The sequence below is a fragment of the Thermobia domestica genome, chromosome 12 (genome assembly GCF_964235325.1).
Source record: "Thermobia domestica chromosome 12, izTheDome1.hap1.1, whole genome shotgun sequence".
In the NCBI taxonomy this organism is placed as follows: Eukaryota; Metazoa; Arthropoda; class Insecta; order Zygentoma; family Lepismatidae; genus Thermobia; species Thermobia domestica.
This window is the reverse complement of record NC_137465.1, coordinates 112814551-112837131: the sequence shown is the minus strand read 5'-3', so window position 1 is coordinate 112837131 and position 22581 is coordinate 112814551. Positions and strand designations below refer to the sequence as shown.

Here is a 22581-nt window from a genome sequence, read left to right as displayed (position 1 = left end):
CTTCTCAGATGTTATCTTCCGGTAAGTTGACTGTACCTTTCTCTGGAGGGGAGAACTATGTCCTTATTGGGCAGTTATTGGCGATGACTAGCCGAAGTGTCCAATCATATTCCATTTATTTATTTATTTTTCATCTGAAAGGACCCTACCTATCTTTTGTTCATTCCATAAGATGAGGGACGTATAGTAAAGTACAGTTTGATTATTTTTCTCAAGTTATCTTTAACATCAGTATGCGATTCAAATAATTCAGTAAACAAATCTTTCACTTAATTTGTAAGCATAAAACTCAAAATAAATCAATGTTGTCCATAATTTCTGAAGATTCCAGTGGATTTGTTGAGAAATTAATCAAAACCATTGACTATTATTTCACGCCAAAGTCAGGGCTACAGCTTAGTGTTGCATGTCTTTGAAAATTCTTCGTTACTTTATCCAATACAAGATTATTAGTTTCTTAAGGAATTGAGCACTGATCATATTATGTTAGAGGTGTTCATTGAAGTAGAAATATAGTGAAAAAGAAAGAAAGAAATTTGGAGATATGACTAGAGGTATCGGTGATACAAAATGAGAGCATTATCTGCCGATCTAGTGGCTAGCACGTGCGCCTTTGATGTACTGTGTCCTGGGTTATATTCCAGATGGTAGAACATTGAAATTTGAATTGTTACGGTCAAATCTATATGTCTTACGGTAATCCAATAGAAAACCACTGCCACTTAAGCTGAATACACGGTACAAATGTGGGTGTCAGTCACTATGGACGGTTGGCCGCTCTTCTTAATATATTCTAAGAGCTACCTGCCTCGCAAAATATGTAAATTAACTGTTTCAAACTGATTTTATTTAAATTCGTAGGAACAATACAGTATTTCTGTATATCAGACAGCCGTAAAGGAAATCCAGAGATGAGAATTAATCCTATAAATAGTACAATTTAGTATTCATCTAAGGCACCAAATATTCTTAACAAAATCATTTTATTGTAAGCATAAGAAAGAACACGATAAATTACATGTCCATTGGAATGGATAAATCACGTAGTGTTGATTAAGTTGATGCTGAAATATCAACAAATCTCCAAAGAAAGATTTCTATACAATCATTGTAAGAATATATAGAGAAATAATCGTCTTATCCTCTGGCTCAGTGGATGTTATTTATTCACACTTACTTCATCATTCTTCTAGGAATTTCAAAATGTGATGTGTATGATACTTCATAATTCAAAACTTTCGACTATGTAATATAACAAAGCTCATGTTCATAAATACAATATTTTGTACTTTTACACTAACACATTCATTTCCCAGTTTCATAAAACTCGATTTAACGGATTTTCTGAGTAACAGATAAAATTTGGAGCTGCCAATTCAGTTTGAAAGTCCGTATTATGAACAAAATTGTTGAATTTATTGTGTTATAATCTGTATTAACTGTATCATAGTATGTGTGCGTGTTTACCAGGTATTTTAAACAGTAAGGTTAGATGTATACTTGGTTAAAAGTACATATTGTATTATTCCTGTTCTTTTCGTAATGGAATTGTGGATATTAGCCATTTCAGATTTAGTATCGGAAACTCATGGACAATCTACAACAACGTATCGCATTTAGTCCGCAAATAGTGTTGCAAATTTACCATTTTCTGGCTAAATCTAGCCATTTTCACATACTGTTTAACAAATAAAAACGTAATTTAACTACTAGCTATAATTTTAGTCAATTTTGAGTTTAAACTTGCAAATGTCTAACCATTAGTGTTTAGTTGTAGTTGAATGCTTTTCGCAGTCAAATATCTTTAAAATTATGAATAAAATCGCAATAAATTATTGTTGCTATTTTGATAACCCACTTCGAAGTAACAATGGGGGACAAAGTAAGGAATTCAAGGAATGTCTAGCGTTTCGTCAATAAAGCAAGAAAATCATGCCATAAATATTTGAAGTATGAGTTCAAGATAGAATTACTTGATTAGAGGACATCTTAAAAATATCACAGTATGTCGTAGCTCTACAGTGAACATATAACATACTCACTGATGTCGCAGTGAGTCACATTGGTAAATATTAAGTTTTTATCGCAACAAACTAAATAAAGAAAACTCATCTAGTCTCCTAATTCTTGTATGTAGGCATTAAGATACTAGGTAAGCTTACTTTCCTTACCATTTAGAGATAAACTTTTAACTTTACTGATGTGACTTTCGTCAATATCCGCTACTGAAAATAATTTGCTTACTTTAATGTTACATTCTGTCAGAGGTATAATTTTAGAAAATTTAGCCATTTTTGGCTAGGTTCTGTGCGCCATTTAGCTAGTTTTGAGGTACCTCTTAAAACGAGGATGAGTAACGTTTTGATGATCACTATTTGAATGTCGTAGAATCGCACTGCATCATCCTATAATCATGAAACCTCTAATGTAGGAAATCGTCCCTCGATCCTTGGTGAGAGTAGGAGTTGTCCAAATAAAATGTTTCACTATAAGTCCAAGAAGGAATGCCACGACATATTTTCCGAAAGAAAGGGGAACAAAAGACCGACACAAGCAAAGTCGGAGATACACACACACACACATATACACATTGGTGCACACATTTCATGTAGGAAAAGGGGCCGCGGTGACTCAGTAGTAGAGCATTCACCTCTGGTGCATGGGGTCCTGGTTCGATCTCAGACTGCCCCAGGTGGACGTTGTGGTGGACAAAAACCGTTTACGTGAGTTTCCTCGGGGTTCTCCTGTTTCCTCCCACTTTCTTCATTCCACCAATTCACACATTTCTCATCATCGCCGACTCCTTTAGCCTAGCCGGCATATGCGTGGGACGTTAAACTCAGACTTCATTTCATTTCATGTAAAACTATTATTAGTGAAGAACATTGCATAGTTTTATAATAACCGTATAAATGTTGCAGTGGATGGAAAGTAAAACTAATGTTTTAACATATTTTGAAGAACCGAAACCCTTTCGAAACCGAATCCCTCAAGAGAGAGAGAGAGAGAGAGAGAGACAGTTGTTCTCTCTTGGCCTCCGCTGCTGTTGCCCACGTTTCCAAGTTTCAAAGTTCAGAAAAGCAAATCCCTCGTATCCTACCTAATCTATAGTGAAATATTTCTTTGCGAAAATATTGACAAAAGAGTGAGAAGGAAGATAGTCCGGGTATTTTGTTGTTGATTATACTTCAATTTTTCTTATAAATATGTAAAACGCCTTCACTGCAAACTCTAGCCATGAGGCTGCAAGGAGTGAAACTATTGAAATAAAAGGAAGATGTGACTTTATAAAAATACTTCAACGTCTTAGAAATGAAAAAGTAGTCTAAAAGTTAAAGTAAACTGAACTCTGCTTATCTCCAGCAGCGTCAAAGAAGTCAGGTTAGAACTTCCGTAACGAAAGAGACATTTAACAAGGAAAAAAATCCTAATTAGCAAACTTAACATTGATCTAATAAAGAAGCTGGTCAAGGAAACTGGATTGTATGCTTTGGAGACTTAGCCATTAGAAGTCAGAGAAGAAATAATTAGAGATCTTTGAAATGTAGTATTAGAGGGAAATGAAGATAAAATGAACGGAAAGGAGAACAACAATCGAAAATATTTTATAACGCGTAAGAGAGAACAGGACGCTCTTAGTAGTAGCGCCCTTCGTAGTAAAGTCAATCGAATTGGACACATCTTGGGAAGAAATTGCTTTCCTCATAAAATCATAAAGGAAAAGATGGAAGGAAAGTGGGGAATAGGAAGAGAAAGCACACAACCGATAGATGATTTAAAAAATATTGTGAGATAAAGGAGGACGTTGAAGGTTGAGAAGCGCGGAAGAAACATTTCCAGACTCAAACTTAAGGCTTAAAGAGCTCTCTTCTATTAGTCTTAAGACCTGTCGACACACATAACACTTAATAATAAACTCGGTATACCATATTCGAAAGAGTTGTTTTGATCCAAGGCTGTGTGAGATTGTCGTAGTATTCAACAATGTGAGTGCTTTTCTATCGATGGGATGGGCGGGGGGGGGTGCACAGTAGCTCAGTGGTAGAGCACTTCTCTCTGGTGTGCGGAGTCTCTGATTGATCCCCGGACAAGTAAGTTTGTGGTGGACAACATCCTATCCCTGGGTTTTCTCGGGATATTCCCATTCCCTCCCATTTTCTAATTCCGCAGATTCTTCTATCGTCATTTGCCTTATTCATCGTCTCCTTTAGCCTAAAAGGCATAAACGTTGGACCTTTAACTGAAATATTTCATTTCATTTTTTAACCAGGTTCTGCTGTTTCTTCCCACTATGTTAATTTTATTACTTCTTCCATTTCCAAGTAAGCATATTATTCTCATATTCTTTATCATAAGGCAAAGGATCCGTAACTAAAAGATGAAAACTGTGAGGTATTCTTGGTATGAGTTCGGGGAACCTCAGCTGTAAGGTAAAAGTATAAGGCCTATTTCTTATTCTGAATCGCAATATGTAAATTTTTAATGCGCGTACATATTGTAAACAATGAAACGAAAAAAACAATACAAATCAACTCTCGTTTTTGTTGTTGTTGTTGTTGCGAAACACTTTCTACCGGTATCGATTGTTGGGGAAGTCATGTTGTAAATATAAAAATGTTATCGCTACAAATTAAGGAAAGAAAAACGTAATGTACTAGTTCTTACATAGGAGAGTTAGTACATTAGGTAAGTTGTCTGCTTTTAGTTTGTAGCAATAACGTTTTTAGCACTAGCACGTTATCGCTTCAAACTAAGGAAAGAAAACATATAGTTCTTATAGAAAAAATAGTACACTAGGTAAGTTCTGTGTTTTTAGTTTGTAGCGATAACATTTTTAGCGATAGCAAGTTGTCTCTAACAAGCTAAGGAACGAAAACGTAATGTACTATTTCTTATATAGAAGAATTAGTACATTAGGTATGTTTTCTGCTTTTAGTTTGTAGGGATAACATATTTAGCGATAGTATGTTATTTCTACAAAGTAAGGAACGAAAACGCAAGTTACTAATTCTTATATGGAAGAATTAGTACATTCGGTAAATTCTCTGCTTGTAGTTTGTAGAGATAACATTTTAAATTTTATTCATGTGACTTCCCTTGAGAACGGCCACTACGAACATCTTTTAGTATTAAAGTCTATATTGCCAAGTTATCTCATTAATTTCTTGCCATACAAGTTTTGTATTTGTATTCTAGCGTTCAATTTGTCTTTTCCACATTTAAGGTAATCACACACGTAAATGTAAATGATACTACAAATTATATTTTCATTTAGAAATATAATATACATAAATCGAATTACGGTATTTTATTTTAATTTTTGTTATAGGTACGATGTGCATAAAATGTGAGATACAAAGAGTGGCGCGAATATATAGAGTTTCAGGACACCTGAACGAAAGAATATAATCTCTGCACACTAAAATAATGCTTAGTTTACTTTCATTTTATGGTCGAAATTGAAACAAATACGATAAGAATTAACATTTATAATTTGTTTTTAAGCTTTCGGAACATAAATACAATTCTTTTAAGGTGATAATCCATGAATAGAGAATATAGAAACTAAGAAGTTTTGTAACTTACATTTTTTATTAACAATTTTTAATCTCGGTCATTTTGCTTCTTAAATCAGGCCTATATTTGATTGTATTTTAAAATGTATTAGCTATCAACTCTGAAAGAATGTTAGGAGAATATAATCTTCTTTAGAGTGCATAATGTTCCTTTTAATTCATATTCCGTATGTTTATTCCTGTGTTGTTTCTCTCCTTCTCTATAGATTATCAGTTACGACTCAGCCCGAGGAGGAGTCAGTGTGATCACAGAAAAAGGGGAAACCACTACAAGCTTTCTTCTCATTCAGAATGCAAAGCAATCAGACTCGGGGAAATATACGTGTAATCCATCAAATGCTAAACCCAAAAGCATTAAAGTACATGTGCTGAACGGTAAGTGATGTTACAGATGTTTCTCTCACTCCTCTATATATATACTAAAACACACACACACACAAACAGAGAGAGTAGCTTAATCCTTGTTTCTCTTTGAAGTTTGAAACTTCGTTCTTCTTTTTCTTCAAATATAGAGTACTTTAATTTCATATTATCTGTAGTTAATTTATTATGAAATATAATGCTTTTAAGGGAAGATTAACTCTTCCTTTTATTTCTGAACTTCAACGTTCTTTAGCTAATAAAGTGTTATTTCAATCATTTTCGTATTTCACCTATATATATTTACGAACTGGCAAATATCGAATTTCCTATGCATCACGAACCAGCGAATATACAAAAATCTTAATTTCGAGAAAAACAACGTTAAAAAGTGTTGCACTGGGAGCTGCACCAATTTGAATTTTTCATATCAATGATACCGAAATCTCACTATGAGTGCATTTCGTGACATCAGTACTTTACAGTTGTGAAAATGTTTCATAAAATGAAAGTTCATCATTTTGAATTATCTTCTAAATGTTATAAATGATATAGAAACAGAAATGTTCTTACAGTTCCTACACTTTTTGCAGTACACACTCTTCTAACTTCCTTTTGTATTACTCACAGGACGACCCTGTGTATTACATATAAATTTACTTGAAGGGTTGTCTCATCGCATAATATATGTCGTAATCGTTAAAATTGTTAAACAACATTATTGGCTGCATTTTTTGTATTTACTTATTAGTTGATATAGTGAAAGCTTCTAACTCTGTTTACTGTTTTATTTATATAGTTATCTTCACCAACTGGCGAATATATTCATTCACATGCATCACAAACCAGCGAATGTACAAAATTTGACATTCTGAGTTCTGTCGCTGTTGATATTGGAGCAACTTGTACTTTGTTCTGGTGAAGTGTGAAGCTTCCATTAAGCATTGTTTAGGAGTTAAGAGTGGACAGTATTTCAACAAATATGGAAACTAGTACTGTGATAATTTTAAGAACGCATGAGTATGGAATTCGCCGCTTCGTGGAGAAAATTGGACAATGCTAATAAGGTTAAAGGGACAGTGCATAGTAGAAGAAGAAAAAGAGAAGGGGATGTCAGAGAATTTTAAAGGAAAGAGGCACAGATATTAACAAGCACTTAAACAAGTACCCCAGGATTGAATCTCATTTTTGCTGCAGAAGTTCCAGCTAACAATACTTGTCATTCAATTAACTATCGCAAGTACTGTATATTTTAACTTGCAAACTACAATTTCCATATAGCTTTGCATGTTACTTCTTATAAAAGGGTTATATTGTTTTTCACATCTACGAAGTTAAAATTTTATTCACTAGAAAGATCTTTGTAATTTATGTGATACATGCCACTTATTAAAATCCGCTAATAATTCTGACTTCATTAAAAATATATATATCACACACATACAGGAAGATCATCAGCTGATGGAAATTAAGGGTCTGATGAAAGTTTGAGCTGAAAATATTCCACAGCATTTCGTGGCTCTTTGCTTTGGCATAGAACCAATCATAAACATGGCAAAGAAAATTATCAATCTACAACTTCACAAGTATGAATAGGTAGTAAAAGTGGTCATTGTGACGTTTGACACCAAAGATCCAGCAAAAATATATTCGAATGAAGTTCCTAGGAACTTGATAAAGTTTCTTGAATGATAGATGAAAATAGTGTGAAACAGGTAGCGTTCTTCGCCGATCGATTTACTTCTCAGAACAACCTGGTGATCAGGATGGCGAGAAAGTAACAACCTCATTCTGTTAATGAATTGCATATTAAAGACGTCTCAGACCGGAAACATATTTGTAGTTCCTGTGTATACTAACAATCGATGAAGATCAACCCGTAGACCCGTAGACAAAAGTTATGCAAATTCAAGTAAGCAAAGATTGCCGAAATATACTTTTAAATATATCGCAGAGATGCATCTTCGGCTAAATTTTACTGTCTATTTTCTACTGGAAAATCATGTTCACGAAGAAATTAAATGTCGACTAAAAGCAGGGAATTCGTGTTACTGCCCGGTTCAAAATCTCTTGTCATCGCACACTCTGTCGAGGAATTTGAAGCTTAAGATACATAAAACGATAATCATGCCTGTTGTTCTACATGGTTGCGAAACATGGTCGCTTACTCTGAGGGAAGAACATAGACTGAAAGTATTTGAGAACAATATTCTGAGACGAATATTCGGACTCAAGAGGAACGGGAGTGGGGAATGACGGAAACTTCATAATAAGGAACAACATAATTTATACGGTTTACCTAACACTGTTAGGGTCATCAATCTAGGAGGCTCAGGTAGGCAGGTCATGTAGCCAGAACGGAAGAAAGTAGGAACGATTTCAAAGTCTTAACTGGAAGACCAATCGGAAAACGACTATTAGGAAGACCTAGGCGCAGATGGGAGGACAATATTAAGATGGATCTCACAGAAATAGGAATAGAAAGTGGAAGCTGGATTCAGTTGGCTCAAGATAGAAGTCAGTGGAGAGCTTTTGTGAACGCAGCATTGAACCTCCAGGTTCCATAGGCCATAAAATTAGTTAGTTTTTTTTTTTTTTTTTTTAATTTTCAACTGGAATCGCGGAACCGCTTAATAAGTCAAGATATATCATAAAGACATCAAAATAAAATTAAGTTGACCAGATAACACAGGCTGTAATTGATAAAACAAGAATTGCACTGCCTTCTTACAATCGAATTAAAGTAATAATTTCCATCACATGGTTTAAGCATATTACCAAGACGCCTCATTAGATGTATCAGCTACGTTAAAGCAAAAAAGAAACACATTTAATTTTCTTTCACTGTGTTTTATTTCTTTTTCAATTTTTTTCCTTCTACGTATAGAAGCATCTGTCTTCATTTGAGTAGCAATTAAATGCAGAATTTCGCATTTAACTTCCTGAAACATTAGCCACGCTATATAATTCAAAAGATCCAATCTAGTGTTGCGTAATGAATAACTCATGAGGGGGGGATGGGGGAGAGAAGGAGGTAGGGTAATAGGAGTAGTAGAGTAGCATGTTGCAGAAGTAGTTAAAGACGAATCTGCTTTCCTGAAAGACGGGTCCGGAATATGGTTTTATATGAAATACAGCATCGTGACGTCTCTAGGATATTTACGGGCTTCGACCACCATTTTGGACAGACAACAACGAGAAATTATTCTCTAAAGCGAAGCAGGAACGAAAGAAAGAGGCTGCTGCTTTCTGCTGTCCTTTCTCCCTTCTTTCCTTACGTCTACATCAAAAGCAATATTTTCCAGCAGTATTTCATAACACAATAAAGATATCTGAGATGTAAATCTCGCCGTATCTCCTTCTATATTGACATTATGTTGAAAAACGGAGATATATAATCTTGCATTGGCTTTGACATTAATAGCTTCTGTATACTACTTTTCATTCAGGTTTTATGACTACATTTTCTGTGTACTGTAGTTTCCTGACAAGATTAAGTGGTTTCTGATTCAACCAAAAAGAATCTCGAATAGTTATTTATTTTGTTCTACTTTATAGAGAATTCTGACCTAAGTTTTTCTTTTACTCTTGTTAATCTTATAAACGTAAATTGAAAAAGATAACGTTCAATCATAGAATTCGTTGTTTTTTTTTGTTTTTTTTTTTTTAGAATTAAGTGCTCTAAATTTCATTAGTTGCAATTAGTTACAATTTTACTTAAACAGTGTCCATCAAAAATATGTAAACACAATTAAGTAGAAGGTATTTGCGTATCACTCTCGACGTTGACTTGAATTATCATTACAATATATGGTATAGTGTCTCCTCAACAGATGTCGGTACTTTCATGCCCATAACATCTGATATATGACTATGATAGCGAAACAAAATAGGCAGCGCACGCTTGATAGTTCAGGAACGAAAGTCTATTTTAAAGTGACATTTAAAACAAATATATCATCTGTAGACTTTTTTACATTTGGAAGGTCTTGAAAGATGTCTATGCCAGGAAACCGGCTACACTGGGTAGCTTTCGTGAATAAATTATTCTGGTATTTGTAGCAATCTTCGTAAACACATTGACAGACGTTTCTTAAGGAACCGTTTGCCCTTGTAATATTTGTTAGCCGCTAACGGCAACCACTTTGAATATTTTAAATTGTTCTAAAGGTGCGGAAAACGAGCATTGTGATTCATTGTGGTTAATAGAGGGTCACCAGCTTTGGGGCAGCTCTAGTGCTTGAATACCCCCCAGAATTTTGTGAGATGCTCAGCACCCATACAAAAAAGAAGAAAGAAAATAAGGAAAAGGAAAAGTCTAGAAAGGAAGAAAAACAAAAGTAGAATCATGGATGATCATTGATTAAGAGCTAAAAATAAATTGAACCTTGCAATTGTGGATAACATCCTCATCATACGATTGACTGTTCGACGAAACACTTCCTTTATGAATAAAATAAAAGTTAAAAATCCTCAAATGATTTAATGTTTCAACTAAAGACAATACTTTCATTTCAATTTTTCTTCATTATGTATATTATCATTATACAACAATGTGCGCTTATATTTTGTTTTATTTAACTAAATTAATTCACTTTCTTCCATTTTAAAATCTGTAAATCCACAGATTAACCTTCAGAATAACGTGACGAGCAGGGCCGGATTTAGCATTTTGGCGCCCCTAGGCCCAATAATTTTTCCGCCCCCTAGTCTGGTTAAAGTTACTTTCCTAAAAAACCTTTATTAAAAAATTATATCAGGCCTATATGTTAATTGCTTAAACACCACTCCACGATGCAATTTTATCATTGCAAGTTTTTTGAGGAATTTACTTGGTTCTGGGCTTAACAAAATACCGTTAATGTATTAACAAAAGATTGGTGAATAACTTTGGTTTTGTTTAATTTAGCCATTTGGGCAAATAAATAAAAAAACTCTGTAATACATTATAAAATAGTTTTAATCTCAGAAACACAGCTTACATGAAGTATTTTGATAACGTGACACAAAAACTGTTTTAAAGTAAAACTAGATTTTTTTCCTCTCGGCCGTGCGCCCCCTGGGAGCTTGCGCCCATAGGCCCGGGCCTACCGGGCCTATTGGGAAATCCGGCCCTGGTGACGAGAACTCAAGAGGTTAGATGCGAAAATTTGTCTGCATTTTAAACAATTACAGTCACATTTACTGATCGATTACCGTCAATTCTGTTTGCCAATCGACTATCCTAATCTTTACGTTATTAGTGTTAACGTTATGGTAATAGTGCATAAATACAACCTTTTTATGGCCTATAACCAATAATTTTACAGTAATACCGTAAACTTTAGAGTAATCGGTTGGCACCCAGAATTGACGGAAATCGGTCAGTAAATGTTACCTATAATTTTCACAGTGTGGTTTAGCCACCATACTCTCATTCAAGAATATTTTACACTGTCAATGAAAACACAAACTTCGATTTCTTTCAAAATATCTAGAAAACCACATTTTCAGGAATGTCAGTTTCCAAATATTCCGTGTAGAATCTCCACTAAGCCTAGAATCTTCTATTTCCTGGATCTCCCTGTTTTGTAATGTGAATTAGAGCACTCTCACTGATTTTCAAAAGCTCAGCTTTCTTGTTATAATATGTATTAAACTTGTGACGTATAACTAAGCAAGTTTAGCACTAACGTGGAATATAGAGTTCTATTTCGTTGAAGTATTTATACATGCTTCATGAATCACTATATTTTAAAATTGATTAAGGTATATGATTCAGTAGACAAGAGCTCACGAGCGATATAGAAGGTATAAAAGTAAGTCAGTAGTTTTCAACCCTATAAGAGGGTTTCGTTTTAAAATTAGATCTAGTGTGGCACTATGTGTGTAGTTCTATTTAAGTGCTCCAACCGCTACAGTATTTATCTAATGTTTGGACATTGAGTTGCATAAAGGATCTTTCCAAGCGATCCATGGTCAGTATCCCTCTCTTCGCTTAACATTTTTACGTTAAGCGGAATAAAATTGAACTTTAAACCTCTAATTAGATTTCTCCCTTTTTAAAACAATAACTTCCATATATTTTCAGTTAAATTAGTTATTAGATAATAAATACTTAAGTTAAGATTAGTTTCATTCAATATCAATTTCTTTAGCCATTAACTTCACAATAAATGTATGAAACCTAATTTCTTGTTACATCACTCTGTAATATGCATCTTCACAACTTTAGTGTAACTTTTTTGTTTCATAAGGTATCGCTATCCAACTTCCTGATAGCTTCCTTAATCCACTCGAATTCTATCTGTCCTAGTTCCCTGGTCCTTCTGCCTGTCAAAAATCTTTAGGAATTGTCCATCTTACTCGAGATTTTCTTATTCTACAAGATTTATGGTTGATCTTATGATTTTTATGCTTACGTAAGTGATTCGTTGATTTAATATCTTCCCCATTGCTGCATACATTCTGCGGATTGTTTAAGCTTTTATTTATCTACTTAATTTCTTCTGTTTGAATTGTTCTTTTCATCCACCTCTTGTCTCACTTCCATCAATCTGAAAATTTTAGTTCTTTTCTCACGTCTTACTATATCATCTAACTGTGAAATTAGAAGGTAGGATTGCTTTACTCTATTCACTGTTGACATAGGGCTTTCTATTTAACGGCATAAATAGCATATTGTTGTTTCGTGTTCTAAAGTACTGTTAGTATTCTTAACATAACTTTAAACTATTATTTCTGAACTAATAACTCTTCTGAACTGCCTCTGTTTGTCATGACTTCCATTCATATCACTGATATTAACTGTACGTTTCTCCTTCAGCTATGTATTGAGTCCTAACTGCTGTCGATTTACTTTCCTGATTGCACTATTTACCATTTACCTTGACTGATATTCATTTATACCTGATTAACAATCCTCTCAGATAAACATCACCTTTACGAAGACATTTATGTATCAGGTGGCGTGGATTGCGTGCTACAGTGAAATTTCGAACTATGTCCGTTGTACTTCACCACCATAAGACTAATCTCTACCGAATTGGCCTAAATACAGTAACGAAACGAATAGTGTTCTTGGGGAAGAGAGCACTTCTTTAGCAGCCAAGTTGTCGGAATTCATTATGATTGGTACGGCAACTTGTACATTAGTTCCAGGCGTCGTCAGAGACTTTAACGGCTAGGATACTGTAGGAAAGCACAACTTTATTTTTCCCTAGTTTGCTGACAGCGAAAGAAGATGGTCTTTCCCAAGTCGAAATATAGTTCCGAAGGTAAAGTATCTCATCATTCAGATCTTCTGGAGGGGGCGTCATAGGAAGAATTATTGGACGAAAGAGTACCAAAGTGGGGAACAGATAGTGAAAGGAAGATAAGAACGAGAAAAATGTAACACGAATAGGGACACAAAATGTACGTACCATGTTACAGGGAGGGAAGTTGGAAAATCTTAAAGAAATGAAATAAAATAATCTTTGGTAGAAGTTTGTGTGGTTCGATGGGAAAATAATAGGGAGATGAACAGCGAAGGATATAAGATATTTTAGTCTTGTGGTGAAAAGGGTGGGCAAAATGCTGTGGTCATAATTCTTGGTAACCACTTAAAAGAGAAAGTAGTGAAAGTAGTTTGGTGATAATAGAGTTACAATGTTAATACTTAAAGGAAAAGTAAGGCTCGAGTGGTGATATAGATACATGCACCGATGACTTCGCGTACAACTGAAGAAAGAGAGGAAAATTATGAGAAAATAGAAGTTATAGACAAGAAGATGAGGGGCGCATTCATAATTGTAATGGGAGATTTCAATGCAATTGTGGTAGAGAAAAACAGGAGGGTAGTATCATATGTAAATATGGTTTAGGGAAAAGAAATGAAAGGGGAGAGGGACTGGTTAATTTCTGTAGACAGAATTAACTAGTAATGGAGAACACTGGGTTCAACCAGTACAAGACGAGAAGAAATACATGAAAAACCTCAATAGAGAGCCGAGATAAACTATGTTATGATTCAGTATAGGTATTGGATAGCTTGAAGGATGAAAAAAAAATTCTTATCGGAGTCGATATTTTCTATGTTTGTAAACCTATGCTCACCAAAGTGGATATTAAACTGAAAAATGTAGCGTGAAAAAGGATAAGCAACAAAATATTGAATACTGAAAAGTTGAAAATCGAGAAAGTGGGAAATGTTTTCGTTGAATCAAAGACGTGTAGTGAGCGGTCGTCAGATTTCAGTTTTTTTTTTTTTTTAATAAAATGACAGGAAAACTTGAGCAGCTATATTGCATCAAAGTTTGCCAAAAAAATTGGCGATATCCAAGCGGAAACCATTCAATTGAATCGGTACATTCAATTTTGAACGAGAATTTGAGCAACAAGAGAACGTCCGCAAAATTTGGTTCAGGCTTTCATCGCCAAACACAACATTCGCCAAGCTCTAACAATGGCGGGAGCGCTGGGAGAAGTGTGTGCATTACCAAGGAGACTTCTTTCAAAGGATTAGTAGCTCGGATTTCCAAATCGTTAAATATATTTTTGCCAACCAAAGGTTCGATATTTTCTGAACATACCTCGTATATGAGCTCACGCATCATAATGTGTTCTTAGTGCATAAGAGAATACTTTAAAATAGCAACCTGTCTGTTAATAATTATCAATCAATTGATTTTCCTAACAAAACTTTCTTCCTTTTTATAATCGCACAAATAAAAAAAAAAAAAGATATTCTGATAAAAGACATTAAAGAGGATCACCCAAACCGTACATATATTTATATTTCTAGAAGTTACAATTTTGTCCGGTAGATGTCAACAACTGTGGGATGTATGCTGCTATCTATGGACTCAATATGCAACTTCTAGCACTCTACAGTTCTACACCTCTCTTTTAACAGTAGAAAATGGGATATGGATTGCCACTCTTAAATTAACCGTTACCCGTTAACATGTTAACGGATTGACCATATTAACGAATTATCGAAAGGCAGCACTAACGTTACAATCTTGTAAATTATCCATTAGCGTGATCGTAATAGAACATTGAATGGGGCAAAATACTTTTAGTTCCTCTGCTAAACGGAACAAAATAAGATGTGTCCTACTATGTAAAACAAATATTTTTATCTTACAAAGAATATTTGTGGGCAAAATATTAGGAAAGGTTCATTACGTATTCTGTTCCGTATCTAAAATAAATAAAATAAATAGAAAATAACATAGACGACAACCTGCCTTATGACCTTTTCCTTTCGAAATCATCTTGTTCTTTGCACACGCTCTATCGTGTAACATTGGGACGATCTGGCTTTAAAGTTGAGAGCGCTATTGTCACTCAGTCCTATCTGTACTTTTTTATGTTCTTCCCACTTCCCTTTATCTTTCTTTCTCTGTCCTTTCTCACCCCGTTTATTTCTTCGTACTATCTTCCACCGTTTTGTATGTTCTTTTTTGTTAGTTTCTGTTGAAGTGTTCGGCATAGGTGCAATAAAAACGTTTTTAAGAGGCTGGATCTATGGAAAGCGAGACAGGCGCCATCCTGTGGCAACGAAATAAAAATGGTGATATTCGATCCAGGATGTTGTATAGAGGCATATAAAGCCTTTGTCGCTTGAAGGGATAACCTATCAAATTTATATTTTCTTCTTTATCTCGATCTTTTTTCTCTTTCCCTGTCTTTATTTTCTAAAAAGAAAAAGGTTGGTGTCATTCTTATTGTCCGTTTTGTGGATGAAGTGAGACGTTTTGAGGGGAACTGACGAAAATACAACCAGGTACGCGAAATTTTCTTCTATTGCTTTGTGTTACGACTATAACCTACTTTTGAAATGTGAAGCTATAATAATAATATTTTCGTACAAAACGAGGAATGATGTTTTCTAATGTTTGTTTAGGGATAAATGTATCCAGAACACTATTTCGAAATATAATATATGTGTTTTGTTTATTTTATATTCCGAATTAGGGCAAACAAAAATACATTTTATGGATTAGAGAAAGAAAATATAAAGTAAATGTAAATTCTAAACAAAAATCTTGATAAAGTATAAATGTGAAGTAAAGCATAAATTTACAGCTTTAAGACTAGATATAAACGACGTTATTAAACTAAGTTATGTTGGTACTTTTGGCAAAACCTTTTGTTAGCAGAAATGCAATTGACAAGCTATAAATCATTTGTTTATTTACTTTCACGAAATGTTTGTATCAACTTGCATTGCATAAAATGTATGACACGAAATGCAATTACGTCCTTATGTATACCGATATGAATGTTATGTCTCTAATATTTGTATTTTATTGCGTTTACACATAGTTTAACATCCTTTCACAGCCAGGAATATGATAAGATTGACTATACATTTTAACCTGGAAGACGAGTTTGCGTTTGGCCTGACCAAGTTTTGAATCTACAAAGTAGAAAATATAGGTTAATGCATTAAGATCCTTAATTGTTACTTTTAAGCTAATGACTAGTAAATAAAATAAACGTTTATTTCATTATATCAGAAAAAAAAACTTTTCGCATATTCAGTTAACATCAAAGACTGGTTCCCAACCTGCGGAAGGATGACTCTAAGGGAGTAGGGAAAATTGAATCTTCTAATATTATACTGTATACAATAAAAGAAGATGAGAAATAATTATTCAATGTACAATATATGTGTCTAAAATCGAAAACAGTGTCACATGCACTGACGTCACTAAACCATCCCACAGCGTGTCAACCGACCATTCGCGGCCCTTGAGGCTTGGATTTTAGCGTTTAGATTACAAGAATGTATTGAAATGATATTATCTCTTCCTCATATACAGTATCAAATCTGTGTTCGGGATATGGGTACTATGGTTCAGTGATAGAGTGCTTACCTCTGCTGCTTGGGATCCCTGGTTCAATCTCGGCCAAGTAAGTCTGTGGTGGACAACATCTTGTATGTGAGTTTTCTCTGGGTACTCCCGTTTCCTCCCACTTTCTCATTCCACCAATTCATCCAACATCATTCACTTGCCTTAATCATCATTTCCCTTAGCCTAAAGGGCATAACTGTGGTACGTTAAACTGAAATATTTCATTTCATTTTTTCATCTCTGTGTTCAATTAAAGCCTGCTTCATAACCAGTGTTTCTTCCAGACATGTTATTTGGTGGCACTGCCCTCCGAATGAGACCAAAATAATACGTATATAAATAATAATAAACACAATAGTACCAGCAGTGCCCCCCTGGAATGCTAAGTGTGACTCCCCGAAACATTGTTTCTGAAAGAATCACTGTTTATAACAAATGAGATAATAGACATAATGTTGTAACAGTAACCTCGTACAACTTATTATGACTATGCAAGTAGGTCTTATAAGATTGTAATATTGGTACATACTTATCTTATGCAATAAATTTTGAACGAAACCAATTTTATTTTTAAAAATATCAGTATTTTGCTATAGATAACAAGAGCTACAATCTTAGCCGAGTTCGTTAAAGGAACCAATCCACTAATATCTTCACACCAGGTAACGTTGAATTTAACAGAGAATATGCATATCACATTTCCTAGTGTTGAAACAAGGTATATAATTAAAGAATGCTAGGAGTTACACATCGCACATTAGATGACTGCGAACAGTTTAAATCCACAAGACGGAATTGAAACTTTGCGTGGTCCTTTTTCTGCCTTCAATATAATTTATATAAATATGGACGTTTTAGGTAGTAGGCCAATGGAGAATTGTGACTAGTGAACCATTTATCACAATTTATTATCATTGAAGATATCATTACTCTTGTGGGACTTCGTAGGAGCCTTCCTTTTATACCTCTTGAACTTTATCTCTTTATACTGATCCGTTATATATATTTCATTATATGCATAATAGAGCTGCGTTCAAGGTATCTAGTAGTATATACTAGAACCCCTCCGAGAAAGGGTAACAGAATACATTTCTTAGCACGATATACCAAAGTCTATTTACTAATTCTACCTATACTACTGGTTAAAGGAACTTCCAAATGGGAAGCTATTGACATCTCCGATGCTAACATTGGAGTGTTAAGACAAGCTCATCTCCCGCTTTTGGTATTAAAAGTCTTCCAGGTACAAAAACCCATGATTTAACAACTATGCACAAGCTGTAGGAACCCCTGACAATCAAGGAGGCTGGAAACCCAGCCCTGCTTATCTCAGATCAGGGCTAAATTTATGTCTGCAGTACCATTACTAATATATCCTGCAATCCATACATTTGAATTTGAAGAGAGCTTAAAAAGATCAAATAGATGGAAACATCTGTAATAGGTAGTGCTGCTAAACCTCAATTATTATTTATTTTATTGATGTATGTATTTTGAGCAAAGAGAAGCCATTGGTTGGGTAGTGACTACAATTTTGTAACATATGCTGTTAAACGAGAATTTTACTACTGAATAACTTTATTATCACCAGAGGATATTGTATTATTCAATGTTCTATAAAGTTCAGTAAGTAGTGTTTGAAGCAATACTCAAGATGCTCAACCAGCATATTCATATTATTTATTCTATTAAATTATGTGCACAAAAGAATACCTATTATATTCCTTCAATGTAATCGCCTTACATCAGTTCACCTTCTGACGCACGTGTGGAAGGCCTCGTACGCAGTCAGTCTGCCGATGTGACGCAGGACAGCCATATGGCAGGGTGATGACGTCTGTTTTGTCACAGTGATTCCCAAGAATTGATTTCTTCAATTTGGCGAAAAGGTTGTCACGAAGTACCTGAAAACATTGTTGTACGCTGCACCCATGTGCCACGTCAGTCTTGATCCACGCACGTTGTTCGCCTTTCTTTCCAAAATATATTGCTATGGTGCTTCTACTTTCCTTCTATACTTTACGCCACTGATGCTTTTTTTTTTTTTTTTGACTTAATAACCCAGTCGTTACCACTCACCATACTTCATCGGCTCACTTTCCCTCATCAGCTGCGAGGTTCTTGCAATTATAAGACACACAGGACTGTTTTATCCAACCTTTCGTTTAACTCATGTGTTACAGTGTAATAAATTCTATTGAATCAAAAATATCAAGTAAACTTTTCGTATAGGACAAACTTTTCGTCCTCTTGGCAGGACTCCCTTTCCTGCTCTACCTTATTCTGCAAGGAAGAGTATGGCTCTCTGTAAGGAATACATTTCAATGCACTTCTTTAAATCAAACCTAATCGTAGATAAAAAGTATTGATTAAAGCACCGTAAACATTGAACAAAAGACTGACATATACTGAATTGACCAAGTAGGGGCCATAATTGCTTACCGTTACAAAGAAATTGAAGCTAAATTAAATTGGATAGAAAATTATTTTTCAAAAGAATGAATTTGAAGTAAACTGGCGTATTTACCGTTAGATGTACCCTCTAGACAATGAAAGACTATCTAGTTTCATTGCTTCTATACCCAATCTATTATTATGGTAGTTTTAAAATGAAATTCCGTCATGGTACTTCCCTCATTCTATTTTTATTTTCATTGTATCCAATTGGAAGGTAATGAGAAATGGAAGATAACTGCACATACATATATGTATTTGTAAGTGTGTATGTGTGGATTTTTATACAATGTTTGTATTTGGAGAAACAATTTTATGTAATGAAAAATAATTTTTTCTGTTTTCATTTTCTTTCCAGGGGAACATCCAGCAGCAATGCAACATGGTAGCCAAGCGCATCGTGGGTCCTCTCATTTGTACTGTTTGATATTTTGTGTCTGCTTATTATTGCTGTCCCCCTAACGTTTATTGGTGAACTTACTGTTGGTACACTGAACATTCCGAAAACATAATAATACATACTTTATGAATATATATATATAAGAAAGAAAACATTATGATACAAAAAATTATGTTTATTTATTTTAATTTTTACTTTCCAACACGACATAAAAACGAATCATAATATTGTTTGAAGTCCAAAAGTGTGAATGAAATTGAACGTTAAGAAGAAAATATGAAGAGAATAGTCATGTAGTCAGGGATTTCTTGACAAGTGAAGATAATATATCAGTTTGAGAAAAAACCATGTTCTATAATGAAAAACGTGTGAGTGTTTTGTGGTTTATCAAATGTGATATTTTGAAATATGTATGAGGAACGGTGTTGCATAAGATAAATATAGTTTTCAGTGCGTTAGTGTAATATAAGCTCACAGTGAGGATCGGAACTTCAAAAAACAATCCTTAAAGCATGTCTGAGCATCAAGAATTTTAAAAAATTATAAAATCGAGACATAGTCTCTCTACATGTACCATATATATATACATTATATATACACAAAAATCTATATATACATGCATATATATACATACCTACAAAGACATATTTACAAGTATAACTTATATATACATACTATAAATATAGTAAATTTGCCTTTCTTTCTTCAAACAGAAGAACTATCTACTTAGCTATTTTTATTAACGGATGTTTCTTCCGTTCAAATAACGAAAAATATGGCTAAACCATACAATACCTTAACGTGATTAAACTATTGAAAAAGTAGGTAACGAGATTATGGTTTAACCTATATTCTTCCCGAAGAGACAGGACCAATTATATAAGAAGTATTGAACATGGTAAGTTGTCAAAACTGTGGTGAAGTGTGGAAATATTAGAAAATATTACAAACGAACATCAAAATGATGTGTGTACATATTATTATTTTTCAAAATTTGTGTTGTTAACATTGTGTGAGGCCTACTTTAGAAACAAAATATCAAATTCTAAGGGCCTATAAACTCTAAAGCATAATTACGAATGTAGTAACATATATACTTTGTTTTTTGTTTGTTTTTTATCAATCTTATTCGAAATGAAACAATACCAAGGAGGTTTAAAGAAAAGAATAAGTTTTCCACTGTAATATTTAACATCATTAGTGTGTTGCAAAATGTAAAATAAAAAAGAAAAAGAGAAATAAAGCATTGTTTACAAACAAAAAATCATAATCATAATACGCTTTTTTGAGTAATATATGTAAGTGCTTTTTTTAATATTCAAAATGAACTAGACAGTATGTATATATATCAACTATAAAGAGGGGAAAATTTCGATGAGAAAAACACTGATGAGTTTTCATTAAAAAAAGTTGACTTTCGTGAACGTTTCTTGAAGATCTAAAAAAGATATGAATTGTTAAAGAGAGACTAGAAGTGATGGAAATAATTCTTAATGGTTTAACAAAGGAATATTGATATACGGTCATTAGCAGCAGGTGAGTAAAGCTTTACGTATCATTGTTATCTTCTATCTTTGTTCTTTAATTGTTTTTATTTAATGAATCAATGTTAAGTGGTATGAAATGAGAATATTTATTATTAAGCAAAAGGGATATTAGTTCATTGATTTAACGATATATTTGTGTTACATAAATCAATATGTTTCTAAGAACACAATTTCAATGATTTACTGAACTTCTACCTGAAAGATAAATATGAAAACAATGATTTCAAGAGATTGTGTTTTTATGAAGGAACAAAGAGTAAACATATGAGAAAATGAAGAGGGTTAACTATTTCAAAATATTTGTAAAGAATTAATAAAAATTAAGATGATAATTTATTTCTATTTCAGTTGTATTTTCTAAATCTTTTAACTACAATTCTAAATTATTTATTGTTTAATTTTCAAAACATTGCATTGTAAACAATAAAATCACTAAATTCGAAAATTATTAGTTTTGAAAAATACTTTTACAGGAAAGTAACAACAATTGTTAAAATTACGATTTTTTTTTTTTACATTTTTACGTCCTAATTCAAAGCGAAGTAATAAAGGAAATAGCATGCTATTAATGTTGTCAACGCTCTAGCCTCTCATAATTTAGCAAACTCAAACAGTGTTGGGATTTGTCCAAGGAAAGATGGGTGACCGTTCGTACTCAGCAAATACTGTTGGTGTTGCAACGTCCACTAAGGGTTGTGAGGACACTTTGGGAGCTTTGTGATGGAAAGTAGTAGCAAAATCTGACCTAGAAAGTTAGAATTAACAACTTGGGGAGTCGATGTGCGGACTACTCCAAAGGTGTAACTCCCGCAAGCCAGCTGGTAAGCCCTGTCTCCTAAGGACTGTTACTCAAGGAGTTTAGATTTTGCTATTAACATAGCCCTGAACTACGACTTGAATTCCATGGAATTGACGGGTGCGCAGACTGTCATGCAATGTCAACCCTTACAGTACGAGCAATCCAATCCGATTCCCAATCTCACACTACTGCGTTGCCTTCAAGAGTTTTGAATTATAGAACCCTCCCACCGGTCTGACTATCATTACAGAAATCATAACTAATTAAGTCTTGTTTCTTCGTCTTCTTAAGGTGACGCCGATGAGTTCATCAATAAATTTTATACCGGTGTCTATCTAGCTTAATTTATTCCAGATTTCGTTTCAGTGAGTTTTAGATTAGCTTATTTAAGAAACTGACTTCAGATACAAGTTTTTACCTCTTAGCATTATATTTTAGCTTTATATTTTAATGCCATACGTACCACGATGATAATGCTATAATGAATTCAAATGCTGACAACATGATTATGTAGGATTTAAGTTTCAAATTGTTTGTTTTGCAATTTCAACTCATAGATAATATTATATTCTCTCCTGCTATATAGTATTCGAATTAAAAGAAGGAGTTAGCATTTCTC

The 22581-nt window shown here is 33.9% G+C and overlaps 1 protein-coding gene across 1 annotated transcript in view; it reads left to right on the top strand.

Annotated features, from left to right (window-relative positions):
• LOC145666078 (limbic system-associated membrane protein-like) overlaps positions 1-22581 on the top strand; it is a 743072-nt gene that overhangs the window by 412883 nt on the left and 307608 nt on the right. Inside the window, exons 4-5 of the mRNA XM_081733173.1 lie at positions 5783-5951; positions 19575-21152. Coding sequence (XP_081589299.1) covers positions 5783-5951; positions 19575-19678 — 273 coding nt within the window. The 3' untranslated portion in view covers positions 19679-21152. The remainder of the gene's footprint in view (positions 1-5782; positions 5952-19574; positions 21153-22581) is intronic.